We start from the raw sequence: 26895 nt of genomic DNA, 5'->3' as shown, positions 1-26895 counted from the left end.
TACAACTTAAAACAAAGAAACCACCTGTTGCAAAGCTGCTGTATTCAGAACTTTCACTGAGTTGGGTTCCCACGCACTTCTCCTCACAGCTTGCTTCCTTTCTGTAACCAAATTCTACAAGGTCAGGATGTGTCGGTCAGTGCAAGGTGACTGTTTTGATGTAATGGGGAGCTCTTTATCCAGCATACGTTATGCCAAAGAAACAACGCTATCCTTGGGATAGAATGTTTCCGTAGCTCTATCCAAGGAACAGAGGGTTTTATCTACTGCAATGGATGCCGGTTAAAGAACCTTCCATTCTACTTCTTTTTACAGTTCATACAATGACCATTTTGAAAATAAGATCACTTACAAAAAAAGGGCAGCTGATGCCTATGGCACCTGTAATTTACAGGTTTCACTGTATTGTATTCTTTAAGATCAATGTAATAGTCAGTTCACTAGTTGAGGAACACAGGGACAGGAATGAGTAATCTCCCTCTCCTGCCTCAGAGCCTCTTCTGCCATTCAATGAGAGCTTGACTGATCTATGATCTAACTCCATATGCCCACCTTTGTCCATATCCCTTAATACTTTTGGTTAATGAAATTCTGTTAATCTCAGATTAAAATTAACAACTGACCTAGTATCAACTGCTGTTTGCGGAAGAGTCCCAAACATTCATAATGCTTCTTGCTGTTGATAAATGAAATACAGAATTAATTAAATTGATCCTCTTAGAGATTGTGTGCACTAAGCTTCCGCAGTCCAGAGAGAAAATAATTTTGGTAAAATTCCAGGTTTTTAAAAAGCTACAGTTTATTTTTAAAAGGCATTTGGCACTATATACTTTTGCTCTGAATACAGCTGACCATCTTTAAACCATATTTTCTTTTTTTAAGAACCATATACAAAGTCTGAGGCAGCCAAAGTATGAATACAACAAAGAGAAAATAAATCCAGTTTTTTTTAAAAGCTTTTTTTTTACAGTTCCATCAGCTTCAAACAAAAAATGATTTTGCCCCACCTTCAAAAATGGGAGGCATTAAAATAGATGTGATCTGTATCATAAGTCACATTGTGATGCATCACAACAAAAAAACTAGTAAAAATTACAATCAGGTTTGGTCTATGTACAAATCATACAGTTTAAAAACAGTCTTAAAATAATTTCCTGCTCCCCCTTCCCAAGTGAGTAGGGTTCAGTAACTGTGTATCATGGTGTGGATTTCTTTATAAGTCACTTCTTTTGTTGAATGTAATTCATCCGTATTCTTCCTTGCTGCATGATTGGAAAATGCTGGTTACTGTGGATTGTAGGACCTGCCAAAATAGCAACATTTACAGGTTTTACTGATGCACCAATTTTAGATCTACATTGTGAGAATGTAAACATTGTATTCATGTTGTTTGCGAGCAAATTGAAAAATTCTAACTTCAATTGGAATAGTATGTTCAAAAAAATCTTTGTTCAAGTGTAAATGGGACAAAAATCAATTGTTCCAGATGCAAGCAAGTTGCTTTGCATAAATGAAAGCGGTTTTCTGGAACTCACCATTATTAGGATGAGAAATTCAGTTTGCTGGTTGTAAAGTTAGGTGCCATCTTCGCTTACTGGTCTGTATGGCCCATTAAGTAATGCTTTTGCCAAATGAACCAGCAGCAAGATCTAGTTCATTCAATCTATAAAATACTACAGATTTCGTGTGGTTTGACCCTGCCATGCCCTGTCCTCTCGATTCTGCTTGGTGTTGATCTGGTTATTATTAAGCTTCCTCATCACAATTTACCAGTGCATTTGCAGTATTCTGCATCATATCACAGAAAGGCTGAATCAATTGGATGAGAAGAAAGAGAACAGAACCAATGCATTTAAGGATCATCATCCATTTAGTTGTAGGTACAATTTCTACAATTCATAAAATCCTGGATCACTGATGCTTGTGATTTAACATGAAAAATTCTTGGCATCCCATGGCCTATCATTATTTGGGTGGAATGTTCATGAAGTCCACTAAATGTAGGGTGTACTTTCTGTTCTCAAAACCATTTACAACAATTCTCCAGGGGATATATAAGTGAGAAGTAATATTCCTGTATTTACCTGCCATATCACTTTGCAATAGTTAAACCTGATCAGAATGGCTTGCTGTTATTGGTACCTTGAGAATAGTAAGATTTGTTCTGCTGAGGATAGTTCGTATTTCCCTGCTGAATGAAGTTCTGAGGCATTCTGTAAGGCCACGGTGCTTGAAAATGAGGAAGAGGATGATGCTCCCAAGGTATGGGTGGAGGATTTAGTTTTGCAAATTGTCCCTGAAACCGTTGATCTATGTTTCCATAGAGGGGAAAAAAGTCAAATATTTGTTGTAAGACATGATTGCTTAAAATTAACATTAAGAAGCCTATGAAGTGTATTCTTTTGTCCCATTTGCAAACTGGGTGGCATACAATTCTTCCTTAGTATTATTTCCCTCTGTAATAGCCTATTTAACTTTGTAGCAGGGTAGCTTGTTAACACGTTTTGTTGCAAGATGTACTTACTTTACATCAGCAACACAGTTAAAAACAACATTGTCAGAGGTTCGTGCAAAATATTAATAGGTATTAGAGGAAAAAAAACACTGCAGGCAGTTTAATGAGAATTTATTGCTTTCCATAATAATGAGATAGGGATTTTATCATTGATGATTAACTTTCAAAATAATAGCTATTTAAGATGGAAAAAGAGGGGAATGAGAAGAGGCAAATTACAGGTTAAATTACCCTCCAAAAATAGCCCATCAGTCTTTTTTTGTTGTTTCTGTTGGTGTTTATTTGTAGAAGTAATGATGACCATCACAACGAGTTTTACTCTTAGGATCCCTTAGACATAATGTATTCAAACAACAAAATACAAAGAGTGGGAAGTTGGTCACTATCTTTTTCACTGATGTAATTAAAAAAAAAATTTAATTTTTTTTTTTAAAGAGTATCCAATTATGTTTTTTCCAATTAAGGGGCAATTTAGCATGGCCAATCCACCTACCCAGCACATCTTTTTGGCTGTGGGTGTGAGACCCATGCAGACGCGGAGAGAATGTGCAAACTCCACACGGACAGTGACCAGGGCCGGGATCGAACCTGGGACCCTGGAGATGTGAGGCAGCAGTGCTAACCACTGCGCCACTGTGCCGCCCTTCACTGATGTAATTTGTATGCAATGAATATTGATGGTAACAAATTATATATATGTGTGTGTAATTTATACTGTAATTTTATAATCTGAGTTGTAAAATATTTCCAAAATATTCAATTATACAGGAAATATTTTGCTGCATTCCTGGCTCTCTACTGTTTATTTTTAATAATCTTTATTGCCACAAGTAGGGTTACATTAACATTTTAATGAAGTTACTGTGAAAAGCCCTAGTCGCCACATGCTGGTGCCTGTTCGGGTACACAGAGGGAGAATTCCAAATTACCTAACAACACGGCTTTCGGGGCTTATAGGAGGAAACCGGAGCACCCGGAGGGAACCCACGCAGACATAGGGAGAACATGCAGACTCTACACAGACAGTGACCCAAGCAGGGAATTGAACCTGGGACCCTAGAGCTGTGAAGCAACAGTGCTAGCCACTGTGCTACCATGCCGCCCACTTCTGTATGAGATGAAATCACAACTTCTCATTCTTCAAATCAGGTAGACAACATCGACAAGACATTTTCACCTGACACGTGGTGCAGAAAGGGCAAAGAGCCAGCCAGCTTCTGAGAGTAACTGTAACAATTAACAACCGCCCCAAGCAAAACTAGCCAATTCAGCACAGGATGAACATCTTCTGGAGTTTACCATTGGGGAAGTGCCACATCATAAGCTACACCTTTCAGCTAATTTATTATTTCATTGTCATTTGTCGTCTAGCCATAAAGGGAATGCATTTTTGCTCGATAACATCTGACATTAAAAATATAAAAATATGAGCACACGTACTATAAAATTGTTGAAAGTATAAAACTACACTTAAGCATGTCTATTAAAGTGCATATAAGAATAATAGCTACATATTAATATAATGAGAAAAATAAATATACCTGAAGCTCGCAGAGTGCCATTTCCCACTAGTGTGCTGCGAGTCATGTGATTATGCCATTGTCCATCGTGAGCACTGTTGGAGATACCCATGGGCCTGGCAGCAGGCTGAGCAAAGATGATGCTAGGATCATTGAGATTCATATTGTTGGGATTAGCTGTGTTGCTGCTAGACCGCATTGGAAAAGTAATGTTGGGATGGTTACCAGATGCAGAGTGAAGGACAGCAGGCCAAGAGTTAGTGGGTATTTGCATCTGGTGCTGTGGTTGGTGTGGCTGTAGTAAGCCCATGTTGTGCAGATTGGAAAACTGACCTGGGTGAGGCTGAGGATATGGAAACAAGGGCAATTGAACCTGATGAGTTGGCTGAGTAAGTGTCTGTGCAAGCTTATTTTGAGAAGAAGCTTGTTGGGTCTGTGGATGGGAAACAGAAGCTGTTTGAAGTGAATTTGATGTTAATTGCTGATGCACTGTTTGAGGAGAATAAGGAGGCGTCTGATGTGGTTCTGACTGAAAATTAGAAACAAAAAAGCAATGAGACAGACTATTGCTGCAGTTAATGGATTTCCAATTTCTAGCATTCTTTCACCGAACCATGTTTTAAGAGGGGAGGAAATAACTAACAAAATACTGTGTGTGGAAAGGGTGGGGAAAGCGATAATAGTTCTAAAAGGAATTATCTGATATACCATTTTCAAATAAAATGTTATTACAACTGTTTAGCTATTCCTACATATGTGATATTATTCATCACCATGTAATATTGATTAACTCAACTCAGTTACAACCAGGGGTTTGTCCAGGGGGTGAAACTCTAAAAAATAATGTTTTTGAGAGAAAACTACAAATGGTAATTTCAGTGTAGAGTCTTTTATGCTGGAGAATACTCTGCAACTGTAGTACTTCATGAAAGAACCAGAAACAAATTACTCACGCATTCAGAGGGCTGCCTGGTACGTTGTGGGAAATCCTGATGATGCCCTGAATGTGCTGCTGATGGCTGAGAAGTTGCAACTGACTGTATATTGGTGATATTTCGTGTAGCCTGAGGAACTTTAAGACAAAGTATACAACCTTTGTTGGATACCAAACATGATTTTACAAATGATTATTTAAGAATAAATAATATTCTTACAACTGAACTCATGTGCAGTTTTAATTACCTAATGCTTCTTTCCTTTTCTAATTGCTTCTTTATTTTCTACTCAAGTCTTGCCTTCCTCCAAGATGGAAGCCTGTGCTCTGATTGAAACAACTAAAATTGTGGAGCACTAAAACAAGCCGGAAGAGCCACTTAGCTTGGGCTAAAGGGAGAGACTCATAGAACTTACAGTGCAGAAGGAGGCCATTCGGCCCATTAAGTCTGCACGGCCCTTGGAAAGAGCACCCTACTTAAGCCCACAACTCCACCCTATCCCCCTAACCCCATCTACCTTTTTGGACACTAAGGGAAATTGTAGCATGGCCAATCCACCCAACCTGCACATCTTTGGACTGTGGGAGGAAACCAGAGCAACCGGAGGAAACCCATGCAGGCACGGGGAGAACGTGCAGACTCCGCACAGACAATGGCCCAAGCCGGGAATCGAACCTGGGACCCCTGGATCTGTGAAGGACCAGTGCTAACCACTGTGCTTATCTAGAGTCTCTGGAACACGAAAATCTCATTATACAAGACAGTTCTAAAATTGCAATTTACTAGGCTGAGAAAAGAAGAGAACAGGAATAAACCCTCAGGAACGAAGCATCATTTTGGATTGATCCTGGGAAAATTGAATGTCAATGTCAAGGACAGTGTACAATACACCTGTGAATGGTGTTTTTTCAGTTGGGTTAAAAATATGAGTGGCGAGGGTGGTATTCGGATCTGCAGTTTGAAGTATAAGTTGCTTACAAAAATAGTGTTTACTCTAGTGTTCTAGTCATTTATTACAGTAGAAGTTTTAAAACATGACATCTTAATGTGTCATTTTGATGTGCCACTCTTTCAGCTATTAACTGGAAGTTCAAATGTATTTTTAAAAGTTATCAATTTCTTTGGGGATCGTAACAAGGGTTGTTAGAGATGGGCTCGTAGTTGGAGAAGACAGGAATCCAGAATAGACTTTTTTAAGAGGGGGTGATGCCTGCTGTTTCGGTGATGCCAAAAAATTGACCATGATAGAACATAGAACATAGAAAAATACAGCACAGAACAGGCCCTTCAGCCCACGATGTGCCGAACTTTTGTCCTAGATTAAGAACAAATTAATCTACACCCCATCATTCCACCGTAATCCATGTACATATCCAATAGCCGCTTGAAGGTCCCTAATGTTTCCGACTCAACTACTTCCACAGGCAGTGCATTCCATGCCCCCACTACTCTCTGGGTAAATATGGGATGATGACATCCTTGGGATAAGGACAAATAAAGGGACCATCAATTCCTGTGCAATAGACTTCCAGCATTTCCTAAACTCCTCAGCCCCACTAATGACCCCCACATTTAATAATGTGTTGTTTCAGTCATGCTTTGGGCCATATCCCCTAACTATTCCCCACTGCTTTGTGCCCATCGTCTATGTAGCGACTGGAGGTTCTACTACTTTATGGCACCAAATATATAAATTGACTTTTTAAAAAATAAATTTAGAGTACCCAATTCATTTTTTTCCAATTAAGGGGCAATTTAGTGTGGCCAATCCATCTACCTTGCACATCTTTTGGTTGTGGGGGTGAAAGCCCCGCAAACACGGGGAGAATGTGCAAACTCCACATCGACAGTGACCCAGAGCCTGGATCGAACCTGGGAGCTCAGCGCCATGAGGCAGCAGTGCTAACCACTGCACCACCGTGCTGCCCCATACATTGGCTTTTTAAAGAATTTCATAGAAGTGAGAAAACATCCTGGAATGACTCACTCCAATTTTCTGTCTCTTTTGGAAAGGAACAATGGCCTTTAATCTTCCTTGTAGAGCTGACGGTCCTCTGATTGTCCGGAACACTACCAAGATTGGGCAATCAAACAGCACAAACTTTCTTAATTCTTCTTTGCATCAATGCATAGCATCACCGAAAAACTGGGTTACAAAATACTTTTTCTTGATGATTTTGAGGGAATAGAAACAGATCTAATTTAGCATGCACAAAAATGTCACAAGGTAACATATAGGTACTTCTCTTTCCACTAAACAATTAGTTTATTTACCAGACACAATATTGTTCCTTGGTCGGGTTGTTCTGAATTCTGGACAGTCTCTTCTCATATGACCAGTGTCACCACAGATAAAGCATCGTTTTTCTCTTAGTTCTTTTTCTTCTTCCTTTGAATCCTTCTCTTCATCTTTCTCATTTTCTTTCTTCTTCATTCTTAACACAATATATATATGTAATCAATATTGCAATCCTTTAATTTTAAAATTATAGCAAGCAAGGATGAATTTAGGGTTGTCACCTGTCCCAGTTTTGACTGGTTTTATTAACATGTTTTTAAAATTTCAAATATTAACAGAGCATCAAAAGGTGTAATTCTTTCATCCGGTATTGCAGGGTTTACAAAAAAACAACAAAACTAATTGATTCAAACTATTTTAAAGACCAAAAAGCAGAATTAAGTTATCATCATCAGGGAAGATGAGTGGGAGAAGGAAGAAAGAGAGGAAGACAGGATTGGATTGGATTTTGTTTATTGTCACGTGTATCGAGGTACAGTGAAAATATTTTTCTGCGAGCAGCTCAACAGATCATTAAGTACATGAAAAGAAAATGAAATAAAAGAAAATATATAATAGGGCAACACAAGGTACACAATGTAACTACATAAACACCGACATCGGGTGAAGCATACAGGGAATTAGTGTTAATGAGGTCAGTCCATAAGAGAGTCATTTAGGAGTCTGGTAACGGTGAGGAAGAAGCTGTTTTTGAGTCTGTTCATGTGTGTTCTCAGACTTTTGTATCTCCTGCCCAATGGAAGAAGTTGGAAGTGTGTCAGCCGGGTGGGAGGGGTCTTTGATTATGCTGCCCGCTTTCCCCAGGCAGCGGGAAGTGTAGATGGAGTCAATGGATGGGAGGTAGGTTTGTGTGATGGACTGGGCTGTGTTCACGACTCTCTGCAGTTTCTTGCAGAGAGAGTAAAAAAAAAAGCAATTTAAAGAGAAAACTCTAAGCATGCTGCTGGTCCTGCACAGCCCCGACTACTATCTGCTTTTCAATGCGGCAAAAATTAGGAATCCAAACTCCATTAAAAAGGGCATTTCTATGATCAAATAATAGCATTGAAAACTTTTTCAACAGTGTCAACTTGGCTCAATCGTATAAATCTCACCTGAGTCAAAAAGTATGGGTTCAAATTCCACTCCAGGGTTAGAACACATAATTTTGACACTTCACTGTTTTACTAAAGGAACATGACATATCAGAGAAGCTATGTTTTGGTGAAATCCTAAACTCAGTCTGTCATAAGGAATCTTATAGTACTACCCGAAGAGCAGTAGTATCCTGGTCAATTTCCATCATTCAGGCAACATGCTCACGTCCTCTCTCAGCTTCTTCCTGCTTGCTATCTTTATTAATCTCATTTTCTGTTTGTGTGAGCTTGCTGCTATGTGCTTCAAAGCTAATTAATGGGTTGTGTATTGAGTCGGGATTGTCTGTGGACATGAAAGGAAATGTACAAATGCAAACTGTTACTTACCTCCTCCTCTTTGGGCAGTCTTTCATGTAATGTCCAATTTTCCCACAGATGCGACAACATCTATCATTTGGTGCCAGCTCCCCATCAGTTAGGATTTTTGAATCAAAAAAGTAATCCTAAAAAAAGTTATTTCCACTATTTCAATTGTGTTGACCACATTATCATGGATATAAATTCAACATCTGGGGAAACTAAATTTGTCATTTGACTGACACGAACATCTCGAGGGATAGAAACAGTTTACAACAGGTTTACTTATCTTAAATTCTTTTAAAAATAGGGGGCGGGATTCTCTGCAAACGGCGCAATGTCCGCTACCCGGCGCCAAAAACGGCGCGGATCAGTCCGGCGTCGGGCCGCCCCAAAGGTGTGGAATTCTCCGCACCTTTAGGGGCCAAGCCCTCACCTTGAGGGGCTAGGCCCACGCCGGAGCGGTTTCCGCTCCGCCGGCTGGCGGGAAAGGCCTTTGGCGCCGCACCAGCCGGGGCAGAAAGGTCTTCGCCGGGCGATGCGGGTCGGCGCATGCGCGTGAGCGGACGCTCACAGCATCCCCGTGCATGCGCAGGGGAGAGGGTCTCTTCCGCCTCCGCCATAGTGAAGACCATGGCGAAGGCGGAAGAAAAAGAGTGCCCCCACGGCACAGGCCCGCCTGCGGATCGGTGGGCCAGGCCACCGTGGGGGCACCCCCCGGGGCCAGATCGCCCCGCCCCCCCCCCCCCCCCCCCCCCCCCCCAGGACCCCGGAGCCTGCCCGCGCCACCTTGTCCTGTCGTTGAAAAGGAGGTCTAATCCACGCCGGCTGGCGAGGGTTGACAGTGGCGGGACTTCGGCCCATTGCGGGCCGGAGAATCGCCAGGGGTGGGCCCGCTGACCGGCGCGATTCCCGCCTACCGGCGCGATTCCCGCCGACCGGCGCGACGCGATTCCCGCCCCCGCCAAATCTCTGGTGGCAGAGAATTCGTGACACAGCGGGGGCGGGAGTCACGCCAGCCCCCGGCGATTCTCCGACCCGGTGGGGCGTCGGATAATCGCGCCCCTGATGTCCAAGTTTTATTTCCTTCAGTTCAGTTTTTGTCTTCATGTCTAATTTTGCTTTGCTTTATCTCATTTACTTTCTTCATTCTAATTTTGTTTTCTACTCATTCTTAAATTCAGTTTACCAAATCGCATTTTGGCATCTCTCCTACTCTTTTGCCACCATTTCCTCAGAGAATATAAACTCTCACTTCTGCTGTAATTAGTCCATCTCAATCCTATCCCATGATATTGTCCTTTTTCTTCTCCTTCGCCAAGAAACTTCAATCTCCATCTCAACTCCTTTGATCTCTCTCCAAATGATTTGCCCTCCTGTCCTCCCCAAACATCTCCCTCCAAACAAACTCTCCTATTTATGTTGATGGCCATTCCCACTTATATAGATCTCAGGAGCCTTGCTGAAATTGCCAACTCAGGGACATATAGGGCAGCATGTGGCGCAGTGATTAGCACTGGGACTGCGGCGTTGAAGAACCGGGTTCGAATCCCGGCTCTGGGTCACTGTCCGCGTGGAGTTTGCACATTCTCCTCATGTTTGCGTGGGTTTCACCCCCACAACTCAAAAGATGTGCTGGTTAGATGGATTGGCCACGCTAAATTGCCCCTTATTTGGAAAAGAAAAATAATTGCTACTCTAAATTTATTTTAAAAAAATTCAGGGACATATAACTACTGAGAAAAATAGGTTGACATGGGCAACAAAAAGATAGTCATCACCACATCTAAAAATGGGGTGAGCTTTATTTGTAAGAATTTAGCATTTCATGAACAGGATAACATGATGACCCCATGGCATCATCAATTCAGTTTTCTTTCACTGGGTAAAACCTATACAGACATCACATACAATATAACTTCAAACAAGGTTACTGTCCGGAATTCTCCGGTTGTTGCAATTCACTTTTCCCACCAGCAGTTCATCCCACAAGTAGGTTTCGCGCCATCTGGGGTGGTTTTAAATAGGAAATCCCATTGACGAGCAGCGGGAGGATAGAATCCCCCCGCAGGCAAACGGCATGCGGCTGCGAAACATGCAACTGGAGGAATCCGGAGAATCCCGCCCACTATTTACAACAGTTGTATTTGACATTAATAATAATAATTAATGACACTGAATTTACTGCACAGAAATGGACCATCCAGCCCAACCCATCTATGCCAGTTTTTAGGCTGCACATGAGCTTCTTCCCATCTTACTTCATTGAACCCTATCTGCATAGCCTTATATTCCTTTCTCCTTCATGTTCTTAGCCAGCTTCTGCTAAATGCATCAATGGTATTTGCCTTACCTACTCCTTTTGGTGGCAAGTTCCTTATGCTAACCAAAGAGTCTCACCCGAGTTCTTTGTTGGATTTATTAGTAACTATCTTATGGGAGAGATCTAGCGGTCTTGTTCACTGCGGGCGCAAATCCCATTATGGCTGCTGAACTTTACGAAAGGGCCAAAATGGGATTTGCGCCGACGTGATCTCAGTTTGAGATCTTCTCCACCCCTCGCCGATGACATCATCAGGTTCACACCCAGAAAGGGCAGGAACCTGATCAATTAATTTGAATAAATTTAAATGTACTTAAAGGGTTTTACACCCTACCGTCCACACATGATGGATTCCACACCTTGGTGGCATGATGTCATGCTGGCACGAATCACTGCTGATTTTCAAAAGCAAGAACCAGTTATGATGATCATGCCGGGGTGTGAAGATGCCTCGAGGCCCTGGAGGCTGAGGACCAAGTATGGGCATTGTCCCCGGCAGTGTCAGGGGATACTGCCAAGTGGGCGCTGAAGTGGGAAGGGCCAAGTGGGCACTGCCGGGGGTTTAACCCTCCTCCATTGCGGGGGGGGGGGGGGGGGGGGGGGGGGGGGGGGGGGGGCTCTTACTTGTGGTGGGCGGTGGGTGGGGGGAAGAAAAAGTATAGCCCCGATGACAGTGCAGGGGGAGAAAGAGAGTCCCCTGATACTTGAGGTTGGGGGGTGGGGTCACCCTGAAGCTTGTGGTGGTGGTCCTTCGTGACCGTGGAGCGGGTTGGTTAGGGTAACTTATTTTAAATGTTGATCGGGATAGCATCTCTGTGGAGCTGGCCTTGCCAGCTCTATCAGGCCCCACTACAGTAACGGTGTAAACTAAGTGTCAGAAAATCTGGTCTGAAAACTTAGCTATGTTCCTGGAGAGAAACACACCAGTTTTCAGTCAGAGCCTGACACTCCGATAAATTTTGGGAAAATCCTGCCCTATATTTATGGCCCCAATTTTTGAACATCCCCACAAGCATAAGCCTTTTCCCTATGTCTACCATATCAAACTTTTTCATAATTTTAAGACCCCTTTTCTATCTTCTTTCATGAATTCATCAGACAAAGATGGTGGGAAATAATCACACTTAACTTTACATTAATTTGTCATACAATAAAATGTGCTACTGTAGCATTGTGAGGTGACACTACTTGGGTTTCACTTGGAAAAGGATGCTAGGATTGACAACGCAAGTGTCATTTGATCAAGAAGAAAGAAGATAAGAGTAAAATTGTTGTAATTACATACTGTTTCCATGCCAAGATGTGGATATACAGGTGTACCAAATAATTTGCGTCCATTAATAAAAGCTTTCATTATAAAGTTGGTCACTGCAAAGACAAAAAACATTGGTATCGGAGTTAAGTTCATGCACTTTGAAGCAAAAAAACTTGTGAACAGCCTAAAAAAAAGAGGACTTACTTTTTCTTGAAACTCCAGCACCAAGATTGTGATTCAAATCAAAAGGATCTGGAAAACAAGTTCTGGCATCACTGCATCTTGTTTAAGATGGTATTAGCTCCCTACATTAATTTATTCTATCACAGAATTATTCGAAATTTATGCTACCCATGATGAGATTAGACTTGAATTTCAAGATCTCAGAATATTCTAATAATTTCGTACCACTTTAATCTATTTCACCCTTCTGCACCACTTTCAGATAGTGATGCACCAATACGAAATTAAATTCATGATCAGTGGACAAAGCAGCATAAAAAATACTTGGTTAATTTAGTTATAAACAACAATAATGACAAGAAAATCCAGCAGAAAATACCTTCTGCTCATTAACCATATTGTCAGGGCAAAAATGAGAAGTTTACACTTTGGGAAACTGAAAGGTGCGACAAAGCATAGGTAGTGTCATTACATATGCTCATCAAAAAGATCAACTAAGAGATGACAGTGATAGCAAATGCTTTATTCCAGACAGTTTCCAAAATTGTCCATATGGACAGCAGAAACAGTGATCAGAGGCTAAGCCCTTCTACAAGGAAAGGGAAAACTGGGAGGCATGACTTCAAGAAATTTTCATGTTCCTATGGCTGCCTAATGAGCAGCAGTGGTAGAACCTTGAAACAGGCAAAATTCTATCCTTGTGGGCAAAAAATGGTTTGTGAGGTTTGATAATGGGGAAAGAAAGCTTTGGTTGAAAGGCAAAGAAAATTATCGAGTGCCTACTGTAAGTTGGCCAAGTATTAAGTCAAATTGATCTTGGCTTTTCTCACTCCTAGCAAAAAGCAAGGCAAAAAAACATTTTAAAAACTACCGCAAACTCCAAACATCCATGTCATATAGTATATTAAAAGGTTTATCAGTTTCAGCTGGTTGCAAAAACAACTCGTATTTACAAAGTACCTTTAACATAGTAAAACCTCTCAAGGGACTTAAGACAAGTTTTTTTCAAACATAATTTGACACCAGGCCACAGAAGGACATATTAGATGGGGATGACCACAAAGTGTCAAAGAGATAGTTTTTTTAGGAACGTCCTAAAGGTGGAAGGTGATGAAGAGGTTTAGGGAGGGAATTCTAGAGTTAGAGCCTTGTCAGCTGACAGCTCTGCCACTTTCATGGAGTGGTTAAATTGGGGATGAGCAAGAGTTCAGAACTGGAAGAATTGTGGGGCTGAAGGAAGTTGGAGGGATGGGAAAGGCAAGTCTATGGAGGGATTTGAAAACAAAAGACTGAATTTTACTGGCCAACAGGGTGACAAGAATGGAGGTTTGTGGGGTGGTAGAGGAGTTTAGAGGGCGGCAGTAAAATTGCAGAGAGCCAGGTCAAGGTAACTTCCCATCAAAGTCCTGCTAACAGGGAGGTTTCATAGAATCATAGAATTTACAGTGCAGAAGGAGGCCATTCGGCCTATCGAGTCGGCACCGGCCCTTGGAAAGAGCACCCTACCCAAGCTCACACCTCCACCCTATCCCCGTAATCCAACCTAACCTTTTTGGACACTAAGAGCAATTTAGCATGGCCAATCCACCTAACCTGCACATCTTTGGACTGTGGGAGGAAACTAGAGCACTGGAGGAAACCCACGCAGACATGGGGAGAACGTGCAGACTCCACACAGACAGTGACCCAAGTCACAAATCGAACCTGGGAACCTGAAGCTGTGAATCAACTGTGCTAACCACTGTGCTACCGTCCCACCCAATTGTTGAGCTGATTCTGCTTACTGCAGGGCTTGTCCCAGACTTTTCAGTCTGATTTCAAGGTTCTGAATTCCTGGTAAAACTCAATCAAAAATGATAAGTTACAGCATAAATGATCGCCATAAGCCTTCAGGCGAAAGGACTGTGGATAGAACAATATCATTAAATGAGGGATGTAGGGCAAGATAATGAAAGGAGACTGGAGATGATGCGCCAGTCTTGTTTATAACAATAATAATGAGTTGTTGCTAGGGGTCAAAAGGACAAAGCAAAACTCTAGTTGCTTATACCTTCTGTACATATAATAATTACAGTTGATCTGTATAAAGACAGGACTGCAGCATCTTCCTGAGTTCTGTATTGATTCTAGTCCCTAAAACAATGCATGTTCCTGGAATTAGTGATATATTAACTGAAGCAGATAATCGATAATTGAACAAATAAATTAAGCTAAATACCTTCTATGGCAATGCATTTGGAAGTCCATTGCTTTTCAAATGTTGTTAAAAGCTTTTTCTGCCTGATGCTGATAACATACTCCTTGAAATCAAATTCTTCAGTATAAAATCGCAACAGGCCTAACCAAAGTTCACCCACTGATTCTATGTTTGTCCCAAGTTCAGGCAACTTTTTCTTCTAATGCACGAGAGAAGAAATATTTTAGCAAAGGTATTCAGTACAATATATGAAAAAGGTCTTACAAATTTGATATGCAAAATCAGGTGGTTAAACAGGTAATTTAGCACATTTACCCCAAACAGTAGAATTATCACATTGACCATGGCAAATACATTTTTGACAACTAAGGGAGCAGTTCCGAATCTAGTTGGAAGAAATTAAAGCACTAAAAAGGTTAGTTAGCATTGAAAAACTTAGGTGAGACTTAAAATAGAAAATGGTAATTGAGGAAACCAAAGCTCTGACCACAATCTTTCAAACATCCTTGCACATGGAAGCAGTGTCAGAGGATTGGAGGATTTGTAACACCTGTGTTTAAAAAGGGAGATAGGAATAAACAAGGTAATATAGAGTGGTCAGCCCAACATCGATAGTGGGTAAACCTTTCGAGACATTATTACAGGAAAAAATTGGTCATTTAAAAACAGCCTAAATTCACAGATTACTAAAAGGAAAATCATGTCCAACAAATTTAATAAAGTTCTTTTAAGAAAAAAAAAAGTATTAATGAGGAAAGTTGTCAACAGTTCAGTGAGGCATTTGCCAGTGGGCATTAAATGTGCAACTTAAAGAAGAGGGAGATAACATATTTTATATGCAGGATGATGTTACAACATGGGAGACTTGATCTATTAAAAAGTGTTGGAAGCAGAATTCATGTGAAAAAATATTTAGAAAGAAAACACTGAAAAGGTATGAGGAATAGTCTAAATAGATGGCTTTGTTTTCCAAAAGTATGGCACAGATACAATGAGAAAAATTACCATCTTATGTGCTTGTAAAATGCCATGGTTCTAAACAATTTCAGTAAGATTTCCCATAACTTAAATCCCATTACTTTCATGTTTTATCTTGAAGGCAATGAATCAAAAATAATATATTACCAGCTCTTCAATATCAGCAAAAAAGAAGGCATTCCATCCATCTACCATTCTCTGTGGCACTTCTTTCCCGTCAAAAATCTACAAGGAATTGGTTTTGGCTTTTATGCTCAGTTTAGAAAAAAATCATATATACAATAACAATGACAGCCCCAGTGCTTTGAATTTAAAATTTCATAGAATCCCCCTCAACTCACATTGTGTATTGGACTATTATTTTTTCTGAATACCAGAACTGATATTCATAGAAAATAATACCCATTACTGAATTTGGCTACTGTCTTGCCATTTTGCATTGGCACCAACTGTATTGCTTGCCATTGTGGCTGTCCACAAACAGAGGCCACTCTGCCATTGCTGCCTTCCACAAACAGAAGCAAAAGAGTGCAGCCACTATTGTGTGGGCCAAGGTTGAGAGAATCACAAAGTGTATCATTGAGTTCACCTGACCCACAACTTTTAAAAGATTGTGGTTATGGGGAGCACATGGGCTTACTCTGCAGGTGTGATGCAACAGAGATCTACAGTACTTTTAAATTAAAACAATGTTTATTTATGAAACCAGTTAATACTTTATAAACCCACAGTAAACATCTTAACAACTATCAATACTAATAAATCCCCCAAAGAATAGAAAACTCTATAAGTAAATCTTAATCTTTCCTTGCAACATCCATAAGACAAAAAAATACCTTTTTACAGAAAGACATCAGGTTTAACTTCTCTACAGAAACAGGAATTATTTTTAAATCACCAAAGGATCTGGAGACAGTCTTTAGATTGCAGAGAGACTAATACACCTTCTTGCTGTGACTGCAGCTATCCAGCTCTCAAAACAAAACTAAAATGTACCCTGTTGCAGAGAGCCCAAAGCGAAAGTAAAAGCAGACAGCCCAGCACCACCCACACTCTGACATCACTGATAAACACCCATTTCTTAAAGGTACATCCACTACAGCTATTTTATAAACACCCATTTCTTAAAGGTACTCTCACATGACACTATGGTCACAGTGCACACAAAACAATTTCTAACTCTTAAAATAAGTACAACTACAATTAAAGTATGCAGCATGCTAGAAATGTAAACTGCATTGGAGGACTGGCAAAATAGTTTGCGTATTTATACTAGGTGAAAAAAGATATTCTTTCTGTTCCAGGATCACACCGGTACTTAAAAATTTTTTTTTTTAAGGTGGCCAATTCTTTTTTCCCCCCAAATTAAGGGGCAATTTAGCATTGTCAATCCACCTTCGCTGCACATCTTCGGGTTGTGGGGCAAGACCCATGCAGATACAGGGAGAATGTGCAAACTGCACACGGACAGTGACGAGGGGCCGGGATCGAACCCGGGTCCTCGGCGCAGTGAAGCATCAGTGCTAACGGCGTACACCAGTAGACTTTTAATCAGTACTTGGAATTGCCCATAGTCTCAAGAACCAAGTTGGTGTGCACCCAAAGCCTCAACGTTTTCTGTCAAGTTAGCCAGAATGTCAGAAAAGGTTAAATAGAACCCTACAATCAGGCATTAACATTCATAGGAAACCAATATTGAAAAATAACGTCCTATGAAAAATACTTTTCTGGTTTATGATAACAGAACTGTTCAACCAAGAACATTCCACTATGGTAATTGCACCAAGTTATCTTATCAGCAGTTTTTGTCCTTGGTGGATGAACATAGGGAAAGAGCATGTCAGACTAAGTTTTTTTTTCTTAAAAAAATTTTTTTTTTAGGGTACCCAATTATTTTCCCCCCAATTAAGTGCCAATTTAGTGTGGCCAATCCACCTAACCTGCACATCTTTGGATTGTGGGAATGAAACCCACACAGACACGGGGAGAATGTGCAAACTTCACACAGACAGTGACCCGGGGCTGGGGTCGACCCCGGGTCCTTAGCGCTGTGGGCAGCTGTGTCAACCACTGCGCCACCTTGCCGCTCCTATAGACCAAGTTAATAGGTATCAAATCAGGAACAATGGGAAAGAGGAACATTTTGTTCAAAGTTTTAACAGAAGAAAATTATATAATTGCCAAATATTTTGACTTTTTAATTGAAAAAATAATCTATTTTATTTCTGCAATGGAGACCAGAGTTACAGCCTTCTTATCCAATTGGCTACTCCAATTAAGTCAATTATAGGATGTCTACCACCAAACTGCCACCATTGGAAATAGCACAGAGTGGAATTTTTGACTGGTCCAAAAGCTGCTGCAGGCCCCAGAAAACCACATGACAGATTAACAGCCCCATATAATTAAGGCCACTGAAATGGTCCAACAGGAAGTCCAATTTTCTTTAATGAACAAAGATATCACTTTGGAAAGAAATGTAGAACATAGAACATACAGTGCAGAAGGAGGCCATTCTTCCCATCGAGTCTGCACCAACCCACTTCAGCCCTCACTTCCACCCTTTCCCCGTAACCCAATAACCCCTCCTAACATTTTTGGTCACTCAGGGCAATTTATCATCGCCAATCCACCTACCCTGCACGTCTTTGGGCTGTGGGAGGAAACCGGAGCACCCGGAGGAAACCCACGCAGACACGGGGAGAACGTGCAGACTCCGCACAGACAGTGACCCAACGGGGAATCGAACATGGGACCCTGGCGCTGTGAAGCCACAGTGCTAGCCACTTGTGCTACCCCCTATACTTTCCTTTAACTGCCTCAATTCTTTCAGCAGATATATATTTTGTCTAAGTATTGCTGCAAGAAGACATTTTCTCAAAGCTTTTTGTCTTGCACTCATCAGGATAATCCCAAAATATGTCAGGGGAAACAACAACTTTATATTGCATGAGGAGAGTGTGATGATTGGTTGGTAAGTGCACTCTGATTGTTAGAAGCACTGCCATGGAGAATCCACCAGTTAATGGTGATTGACATTCAACTGCCAAGCAGTTAAAGGGGAGGCAGTGACATTGTCACAGGATTAGTAATCTAGAGACCCAGGATATGCTCTGGGGACCCAGGTTCGAATCCCACCATGGTGAAATTTGAATTTAAAAAATCTGGAATTAAAAGTCTATTGATGAATCATGAGATCATTGTCAATTATTGTAAAAACCCACCTGGTTCACAAATGTTGTTTAGGGAAGGAAATCTGTAGTCCTTACCTGCTTTGGCCTATGCGTAACTCCAGATCTATAGCAATGAGGTTGGCTCTTAAATGTCTTCAGGGATGAGCAATAAATGCTGGTCCAGCCAGCGATGCCCACATCGCATGAACAATGAACAAATAAAAAAGTCTTCTTTCACATTCATATTCAAGTTCTGTACTATCAAATGACTACTTTGTCTATATTAAGGGGGCAGCATTTCATATACATATTTTCAGTAGCTACATTTTATTACATTAGGAACATTAATACTCACTTCTTGAAGAACAGGAATAACTGGAGGCTTTCTTTGCTGTAGAAAGTAGAGCACCATGAGGACATAGGCATAGGAGGACAGGCTTCCTCTTGAAGCATCACCAATATCACAACGCTATAAAAAGTGCATGTTTTCAGTTAGAAAGAATATTGAATCAAAAAGCTGCTTACTTTTCATGATTCATCGATGTTCCACTGAATTTTAATATGAATGATTTACAGACTCCACATTATCTCATCAGATGAAACTGGGAGAGTAAGTTGACATGCTCCAGTCATGCCTCAAATCCAAGTTCACAAAGGCATTGAACAAAATTGACCTTCCCTCATAACCATTCCCCTGGTTGCTAATTCTGTTGCCAATGAAGGATGAGGCAGCACATGTATGGAAACACCACCACCTGCATGTTCCCCTCCAAGCCACACAGCATCCTGACTTGGAACTATATCGCTGTTCCTTCTCTCCCTAACAGCATTATGGGTGTACCGCATCAAATGGACTGTAGCAGTTCAAGAAGATGGCTCACCGCCACCCTTTCAAGGGCAGTTACGAATGGATAATAAATGCTGACTTAGCCAGTGACATCCATATCCCGTGAATAAATGTTTTAAAAGGTGCAAATTCCATAGGCGAGCGTAACTGTCACTTGTATCAGCCTGGTTACAGCAAAACCCCTCTTTCACCACAAACATATGTCTGCAAGTTCTTAATACAATAAAAGCAGGTGATTTGTGACCTCTGCTTAGAACCAGCAGGTAGCAAGCTGTCTAGAGCATTCCCCTTGAATCCTCTGTAACAAATCGCAAAAGGTACTGCTACGGAGGAAATAAACATGAAATAGTTCTCGATTGTCGTAAAAACCCACCTGGTTCGCTAATGTCCTTTAGGGAACGAAACCTGCCATCCGTACCTGGTCTGGCCTACATGTGCCTCCAGACCCACAGAATTTCAGATGCCCTCGGAAATGGCCTAGCAAATCACTTAGTTCAAGGGTAATTAGGGATGGACAACAAATGTTGGCCTTGCCAGCAATACCCACATCCCATGAAAGAATAAATAAAAGTTAATGTTAGACAGAAGTTCTGATGAAAGGTAATATGAACCTGAAACATGAACTCTCTTTCTCTCCACAGATGCTGCCTGACCTGAGTGTTTCCAGTATTTTTTGTTTTTATTTCAGATTTCCAGCATTTCGTTTTGGTACTGGTGCGACCCCTGGTCTTGAGTTGTTCATCAAGTATGAAATTACCCAAAACACCCGACTGGATATTGTACTTCCTCACTCTTGCCCACACTGATTCTGAAGTGTGTTAAACTGTTATGAGAATATAAACAATTGTGTCATTGTCATTAATGTGTCGTCCTGTAAGTGCTGCATTGAGAATGTATACAACACTACATCAATGCAAATAAAGTTGTATTTTCTAACATTATTTTAAAAGTTTGTACTTTGACTATTAGTAATTAAATGCTCAACCACTTTTTTGGTTTCATGACTGGCTTTTTGAAATAGTTTTAATAAGAATAAAAGACACCAAGTGGAAAGAAGTGAACTCGTGATTTTTTTTTAAAGCAGAAGCTACAAGTATAGAATCTAAAATTTGCACAATTGAGGCTGCAGTTTTCTTTTTCCAGTTATCTACTGTTTTATATTTGAGAGATTGGGAAGTCTTCAAATTAATACATATGCAACAAAAATTATTTGTTGATGCTCTAATTTTAAAATATACTAAAATCATTCATCAGAGATTTTCATCCACATCTGCAAAAGACCTTTTCTTCTTCTCCCAAGACAAGACTCAATAAGCAAACTTGGACACAAGATCAGTGGTTGAAGGAACTTGCTGAGTTTCATACTATGGTATTCTATTGAGTACATGGTTGTTCTGGTGGAAGAAACGGCCATATTTTTTATTGGTTTCATTTTTATAATGTTAGGCAAAAGTCCACAGAACTGTGATCTCATTGTTAATTAATATGTATGCATATTTTTTGATGTGTAGCATTTCAACACTGAATCATGAAAGACAACATACAGTATTGTGCTAAATCATATTGTTCTTCACAGTGCTTTAGTACAGAATTAGATTAGTGTTATAAGAACATAATAAATAAGAGCAGGAGTTGACCACACAGCCCATCGAAACTGCTCCACCATTCAATACGTTCATGGCTCCTCATATTCCTTAATTGCCTGAGACACCAAAAATCCGTCCATCCCAGGCTTAAATGCATTCAACAATGGAGCAATGATGGGATGGCACTGTGGCACAGCGGTTAAACTGCTGATTCACAGCGTCTGGGACCTGGGTTCGATTCTGACCTTGGGTGACTGTGTGGAGTTTGTACATTCATAGAATCATAGAATCCCTACAGTGCAGGAGGCCATTCAGCCCACTGAGTCCACACCGGTCCTTGGAAAGGGCTTCCTCCCCAAGTCCCATGCCTCCACCATATCCCCGCAACCCAGTAACCCCACTTAACATTTTGGACACTGTGGGGCAATTTAGCATGGTCAATCCAACTAATCTGCACTTCATTGGACTGTGGGAGGAAACCAGTACACCTGGAGGAAACCCACACAGACAAGGAGAGAAAATGCAAACTCCACACAGACAGTAACCCGGGGCAGGAATTGAACCAGGGTCCCTGGAGCTGTGAGGCAGCAGTGCTAACGACTGTGCCACCCTCCCCTGTGTCTGCGTGGGTTTCCTCCGGGTGCTCCTGTTTCCTCCACAGTCCAAAGATGTGTAGGTTATGTGGATTTGTCATACTAAATTGCCCCTTAAGGTGGAGTTGCAGGAATAGGGCAGGGGATTGTGCCTAGGTGGGTGGTCTTTTGAATGGTCAGTGTAGGCTCGATGGGCCGAGTGGCCTCCTTCTGCACCGCGGGGATTCTGTGGTCTGCAATCCTTTCAGATAGAGAATTCCAAAGATTCACAATCAAAAGAAAACTTCAATTTATTTTTACTGTAGCATTAAGATGTGATTCTTGCAATCAAATAGATGGAATGGGAAATTGTGCTGTGCTCTTTTTCAACTTTATTTTTTTCCCTGCCTTACAGTTGAATACAAGGTAGAATCCCAGGAATTTGTCAGTTTGTAACTGGTCAATACGTGCAAGTGAGTGGCAGAAGCTCTTTAATGTTAACTTTTTTTGGTTGATGATGCCAAATGTCCATTGTTTGCCTCCCCCTGATGAGATAAATTAGCAATTCACATTATAGGGAAACATTGGTGCAAGCCCTGGTCTAATGCTGCCGCATAGTTCACGGGATGCTCCAATCTGCTATTCACCCCTACTTTTTATTCTAATTTGAATATAAACAAAACAACCCAGAACAAGTATAACAAATGCAATGAAGAGGATAAATCTATGACAAATACATGCAAACAATGTTGTAAATTTACCTTGGCAAACACCTTCATTGTGTATCCCAAATATCTTACTCTAGGATCAATAACAGCATAGGTAGCCAACATCCTTGTGTTATGCTGGGCCTGTAAAATGCAGTGTTATTACTGACAGCCTGAATACTAACAGATTGAATACCAACCTCACATTAGATAAACATACATGTACAAACATGTTGACATTTTTAATAATCATTTAATTACTGAATTCTTACTAAACAATATTCAAATTTTGTTCGAGCTCCAGATTTCCATACTTAACATGGATCCAGTTATATCTGTTGGAAAAACATTCAGATTTCCTTACCAAAGTGTTGTACAAGCTGATATCTCCTTCCAATCCACTCTGCCGGTGTTCAAATTTTACAATAGGCACTTTAGCTGTTGTTATGGGCAAGATGTTTCTCAAACCTATCAAAATAGGAGATATTCACTGCTGAGCACAAATTGCAATAATGTTTTCCTTAGTGTCAATGATTGCTCTTGTTATCTAAAACAAAGATGAATATTGATTTACCATCAGTAAAATACAAACTGAAGAACAATAGACTTCAAGTGTAATCATTGTTACTGGACTAGTAATCCAGAGACCCAGAGTACTCTGGGGTCCCAGGTTCAAATCCCACCACTGCAGATGGTGAAATTTGAATTCAATAAAAATCTGGAATTAAAAGTCCAATTAATGATGACCATGAAACCACTGTTGATGGTCGTAAAACCCCATCTGGTTCACTAATGTCCTTTAGGGAAGGAAATCTGCCATCCTTACCTGGTGTGGCCTATGTGTGACTCCAGACCCACAGCAATGTGGTTGACTCTTAACTGCCTGTAAAGGGCAATTAGGGACGGGCAATCATTGCTGGCACAGCCTGCTATGCCCACGTCCCATGAACGAATAATAAATAAATAAAACGCAGCCTGTAGAAAAAGCTGAAAGATTTCACTAATGAAGGTTATATAGATCACTTCATCAAAAGTTTGATATTCTTATCTGAAACAATTACCTACCTGGATGCTTCTTGAGAACTTTTGCAAGACCTTCAATTATTTCTTTACAATTGAGTTTCTGTAAGAAATTAAAAGCATTTCTATAATAAGGCAAACAAGCGTAAAGCAAAAGAAAAATCTTTACTGACATGAACAGCTATAAGTGCAATGTGCTCCAAAATATTATCAATAAGCCCCATCCAACAAATGTATGCAACTTGTGCAACCACATTTATTGTTCTGTATCAGTCGGGAGTTTCGTCACCCTGTATTTAAGTGATGCAGCAAATTAAAGTTTAAGGGTCAGATGACATAACTACTTTAACAATGAATCTACTATGCCACTCTTTGTTTTCCTCTGTGAAAAATCTTGTAAGACAAAGTCATTAGTGGAATAACAAGTATCTATGATAAATTCATTTCACAAGCAAGTTTGACCACATTATCGTTTTATTAAAAGTAACCCATTTCCTCAAGGGTGGTTATAATTTCATATCAGAAAATGATATGGCGATCATGGTAATTTAAGGTGATATACTTGAATAAAGGACTTAAGGGTGACTAAAATACAAGTTTGTTTTAGATTTCCTTACATTAGAATACATAAACTTGAGCAATGGCTAACAGGTACATTACATGTTGGTCACATGTATATGTTTCATTTAACTGCTCAATAGCCTGTTCATGCACCAATAAAAATCAGTATAAATCAATTCCATGCCACTATTGAAATGCTAGACACCATCTTCAAGAGATGGAGACGGGACTGGGGTCCACTGACGGTCAGGGACTTTTACATAGGGCACAGACTGGCGACACTGGACGAACGGACGTAGAAGTGGGGACTACCGACAGGACAGGAAATGAGGCACCTGCAAATAAAACACTTGCTCTGCAAAGAGACAGTAGGGTATCCCGGGGCCCCAGAAACCACACTATTAGAGGACCTGATAGGCACAAGCAGCAAAGAAGGGGGACTATGTGGGAAAATGTACAGACAGTTACTGGACAGAGCTCGAACACCACTGGACGAGACCAGACGGAAATGGGAAGACGAACTGGGGACAGAGGTGGGGTGGGGAATCTGGAGCGAAGCACTGAGCAGGGCTAACTCCACCTCCTCCTGCGTAAGGCTTAGCCTAATGCAGCTCAAAGTGTGCACAGAGAGCCCCTGACCAGAACCTGAATGAGCAGGTTCTTCCCAGAGGTGGAGGGCAAATGTGAACGGAGTCAGAAGGGCCCGTCCAATCACACCCACATGTTTTGGACTTGTCCCAAACTTGCTGACTTCTGGACAGCCTTCTCTGAGGCAATGTCTAAGGTTGTGGGGGTGAGGGTGAAGCTGTGCCCAATTGTGGCAATCTTCGGGGTATCGGAGCAGCCAGAGCTACACGTTGGGAAGAGGGCCGATGCCCTAGCTTTCGCTTCCCTAATCGCACGGCAAAGAATCCTGCTCGGCTGACGATCAGCAGCACCACCCACAGCTGCAGACTGGTTTGCTGACCTTTCGGAATTTCTCCACCTGGAGAAGATTAAGTATGCCACCCCAGGGTCGGAGGAAGGCTTCCTAGATACATGGGGACAGTTCGTCGGCCTGTTCCAAAACCTGTTCGAGGCCAGCAATGATAAGTAAGAAAGGAAAACGGGCGAGATAGGAAGAAAAAGAGGAAGGACAAGAGGAAAATAAAGATGGGGGGGATGGGACCAAAGGAATGTGCAACCTGGGGGAGGGAGGAGGAGGAAGGGGAAAGGCTGGAAAGTCACAAAATGGAAAAAAGGGACCAATGTGGGAGGGAGGCGGCAAACCCCCCCCCCTCCGCAATCACAGGACAAACACAGCCGAAGTCGACAGGGTGGGGAAAGAAAGGGGGGGGGGGGAAAGGAGGACACAAGGGAGCTGAGGGGGGGCAGGGAGGGGGGTGGAAGGGACCACAGGCCAAGCCAGAGGGTGGCAAAATGTACATAGAGTAAATTAAGGGAAGGACAGAATAAACCTTTCTGTATAATACAATAAATTAACACGGCAAAAAAAATGTTGTTGATAAAATGTGGAAAATGCCAATAAAAAGATTTTTAAAAAAAATCTTTACTGTCCACAGGAGAGACAGAGATAGATAGCAAGTGCAAAGAATGGTGTTTCCAACAATGTAATATCCTATTAACATTATACTTCAGCAGTTCTAACAACAAATATGAACTCACATTCATTTGTAAACCTTGACGTCAAAAGTTTCCATCCGGTGTAAATAACCACACCGGGCCACTGAGATCCCGTAAACATATTTAAAACACCCTAAATTCAATTTTACAGGCTTGTTGAAAAATGGCTGCAACGACAACTCTCTAAAATGCTAAATAATATAAAGAGAAATAAGCCCGTGTTTGGTCTCACTCATTTGTTCATTGTTCAGTTTACTTTAGAACTGCTGGGTGGAAGAAGCAGTGCTCCAAGATGTCTTGAAGAGTTCTGTACAAAACGGGCACTCCCTGATTCCTTATCATTGTCAGTTTAATGTGCTAACGAGTCTACACTAGCTCCCCAGTCTGCTATTGGGAAGCTGCCTCCAGGCACCTGCCTGGTTCCCCACACCTTGGGACCCCAAGTTGGCCTCAAGCAATTGGCCTTAGTACGCCATTCACTCACCTTAACCGGTTACCACCTCCATATGGGAGCAAAGATTCTGTCCAAAAAATAGGACACAATTTGACAAATCTGACAACGATAATTGAACAAATACATGATAATAATAATCTTTATTAGTGTCACAAGTAGGCTTACATTAACACTGCAATGAAGTTACTGTGAAAATCCCCTAGTCGCCACATTCCGGCGCCTGTTCGGGTATACTGAGGGAGAATTCAGAATGTCCAATTTACCTAACAAGCACGTCTTTCGGGACTTGTGGGGGGAAACTGGAGCACCTGGAGGAAACGCAGGCAGTCACAGGGAGAATGTGCAGACTCCGCACGTGACTCAAAACTGAACCTAGGTCCCTAGCGCTATGAAGCAACAGTGCTACCTTGCTATTGTGCAAGTTATGCTGGAGCAGGGAAAATAAAATAACTGCAAATAGATTAGCAATTCTATTTTTTAAAACTTGTTCACGCCAATTTCCACTAGCTATCTGATTGTCTGTGTTGGGTGCCAATGGGCTTGCTAGAACTCAACATTCACAATATGCTTGTTATTACGGACGCCTGGTAGGCCCTAAACAACGGCTAAGATACTGAACAAGATGCGTAACATTTTTAAGTTTTAATGCGTTGTGGAAAGATCGATTTGTTCCAATGATAATATATGAAATAGAGCTTGGTTATTTTATTTTAT

General features: G+C 41.2%; 1 protein-coding gene across 5 annotated transcripts in view; it reads right to left on the bottom strand.

The window, feature by feature from the left end:
- Positions 1-781: 781 nt before the first annotated feature.
- Positions 782-26895, bottom strand: part of tut4 (terminal uridylyl transferase 4) — a 175025-nt gene continuing 148911 nt past the window's right edge. For 2 of the 5 annotated variants that reach the window (XM_072510876.1, XM_072510880.1), the window contains 14 exons: positions 23589-23646; positions 22888-22991; positions 22578-22667; positions 19167-19280; positions 15786-15863; positions 14682-14859; positions 12485-12532; positions 12311-12393; positions 8733-8848; positions 7245-7405; positions 4989-5128; positions 4057-4564; positions 2143-2310; positions 782-1303 (listed from right to left, as the gene is read on the bottom strand). In XM_072510876.1, coding sequence (XP_072366977.1) covers positions 1221-1303; positions 2143-2310; positions 4057-4564; positions 4989-5128; positions 7245-7405; positions 8733-8848; positions 12311-12393; positions 12485-12532; positions 14682-14859; positions 15786-15863; positions 19167-19280; positions 22578-22667; positions 22888-22991; positions 23589-23646 — 1929 coding nt within the window. In that variant the 3' untranslated portion in view covers positions 782-1220. Of the gene's footprint in view, positions 1304-2084; positions 2311-4056; positions 4565-4988; positions 5129-7244; positions 7406-8732; positions 8849-12310; positions 12394-12484; positions 12533-14681; positions 14860-15785; positions 15864-19166; positions 19281-22577; positions 22668-22887; positions 22992-23588; positions 23647-26895 lie in introns of all 5 variants that reach the window. The other 3 variants (XM_072510879.1, XM_072510877.1, XM_072510878.1) reach the window with 3 other exon arrangements.

The sequence above is a fragment of the Scyliorhinus torazame genome, chromosome 7 (assembly GCF_047496885.1).
Source record: "Scyliorhinus torazame isolate Kashiwa2021f chromosome 7, sScyTor2.1, whole genome shotgun sequence".
Classification (NCBI taxonomy): Eukaryota; Metazoa; Chordata; class Chondrichthyes; order Carcharhiniformes; family Scyliorhinidae; genus Scyliorhinus; species Scyliorhinus torazame.
This window is presented reverse-complemented; position numbering and strand designations above follow the sequence as displayed.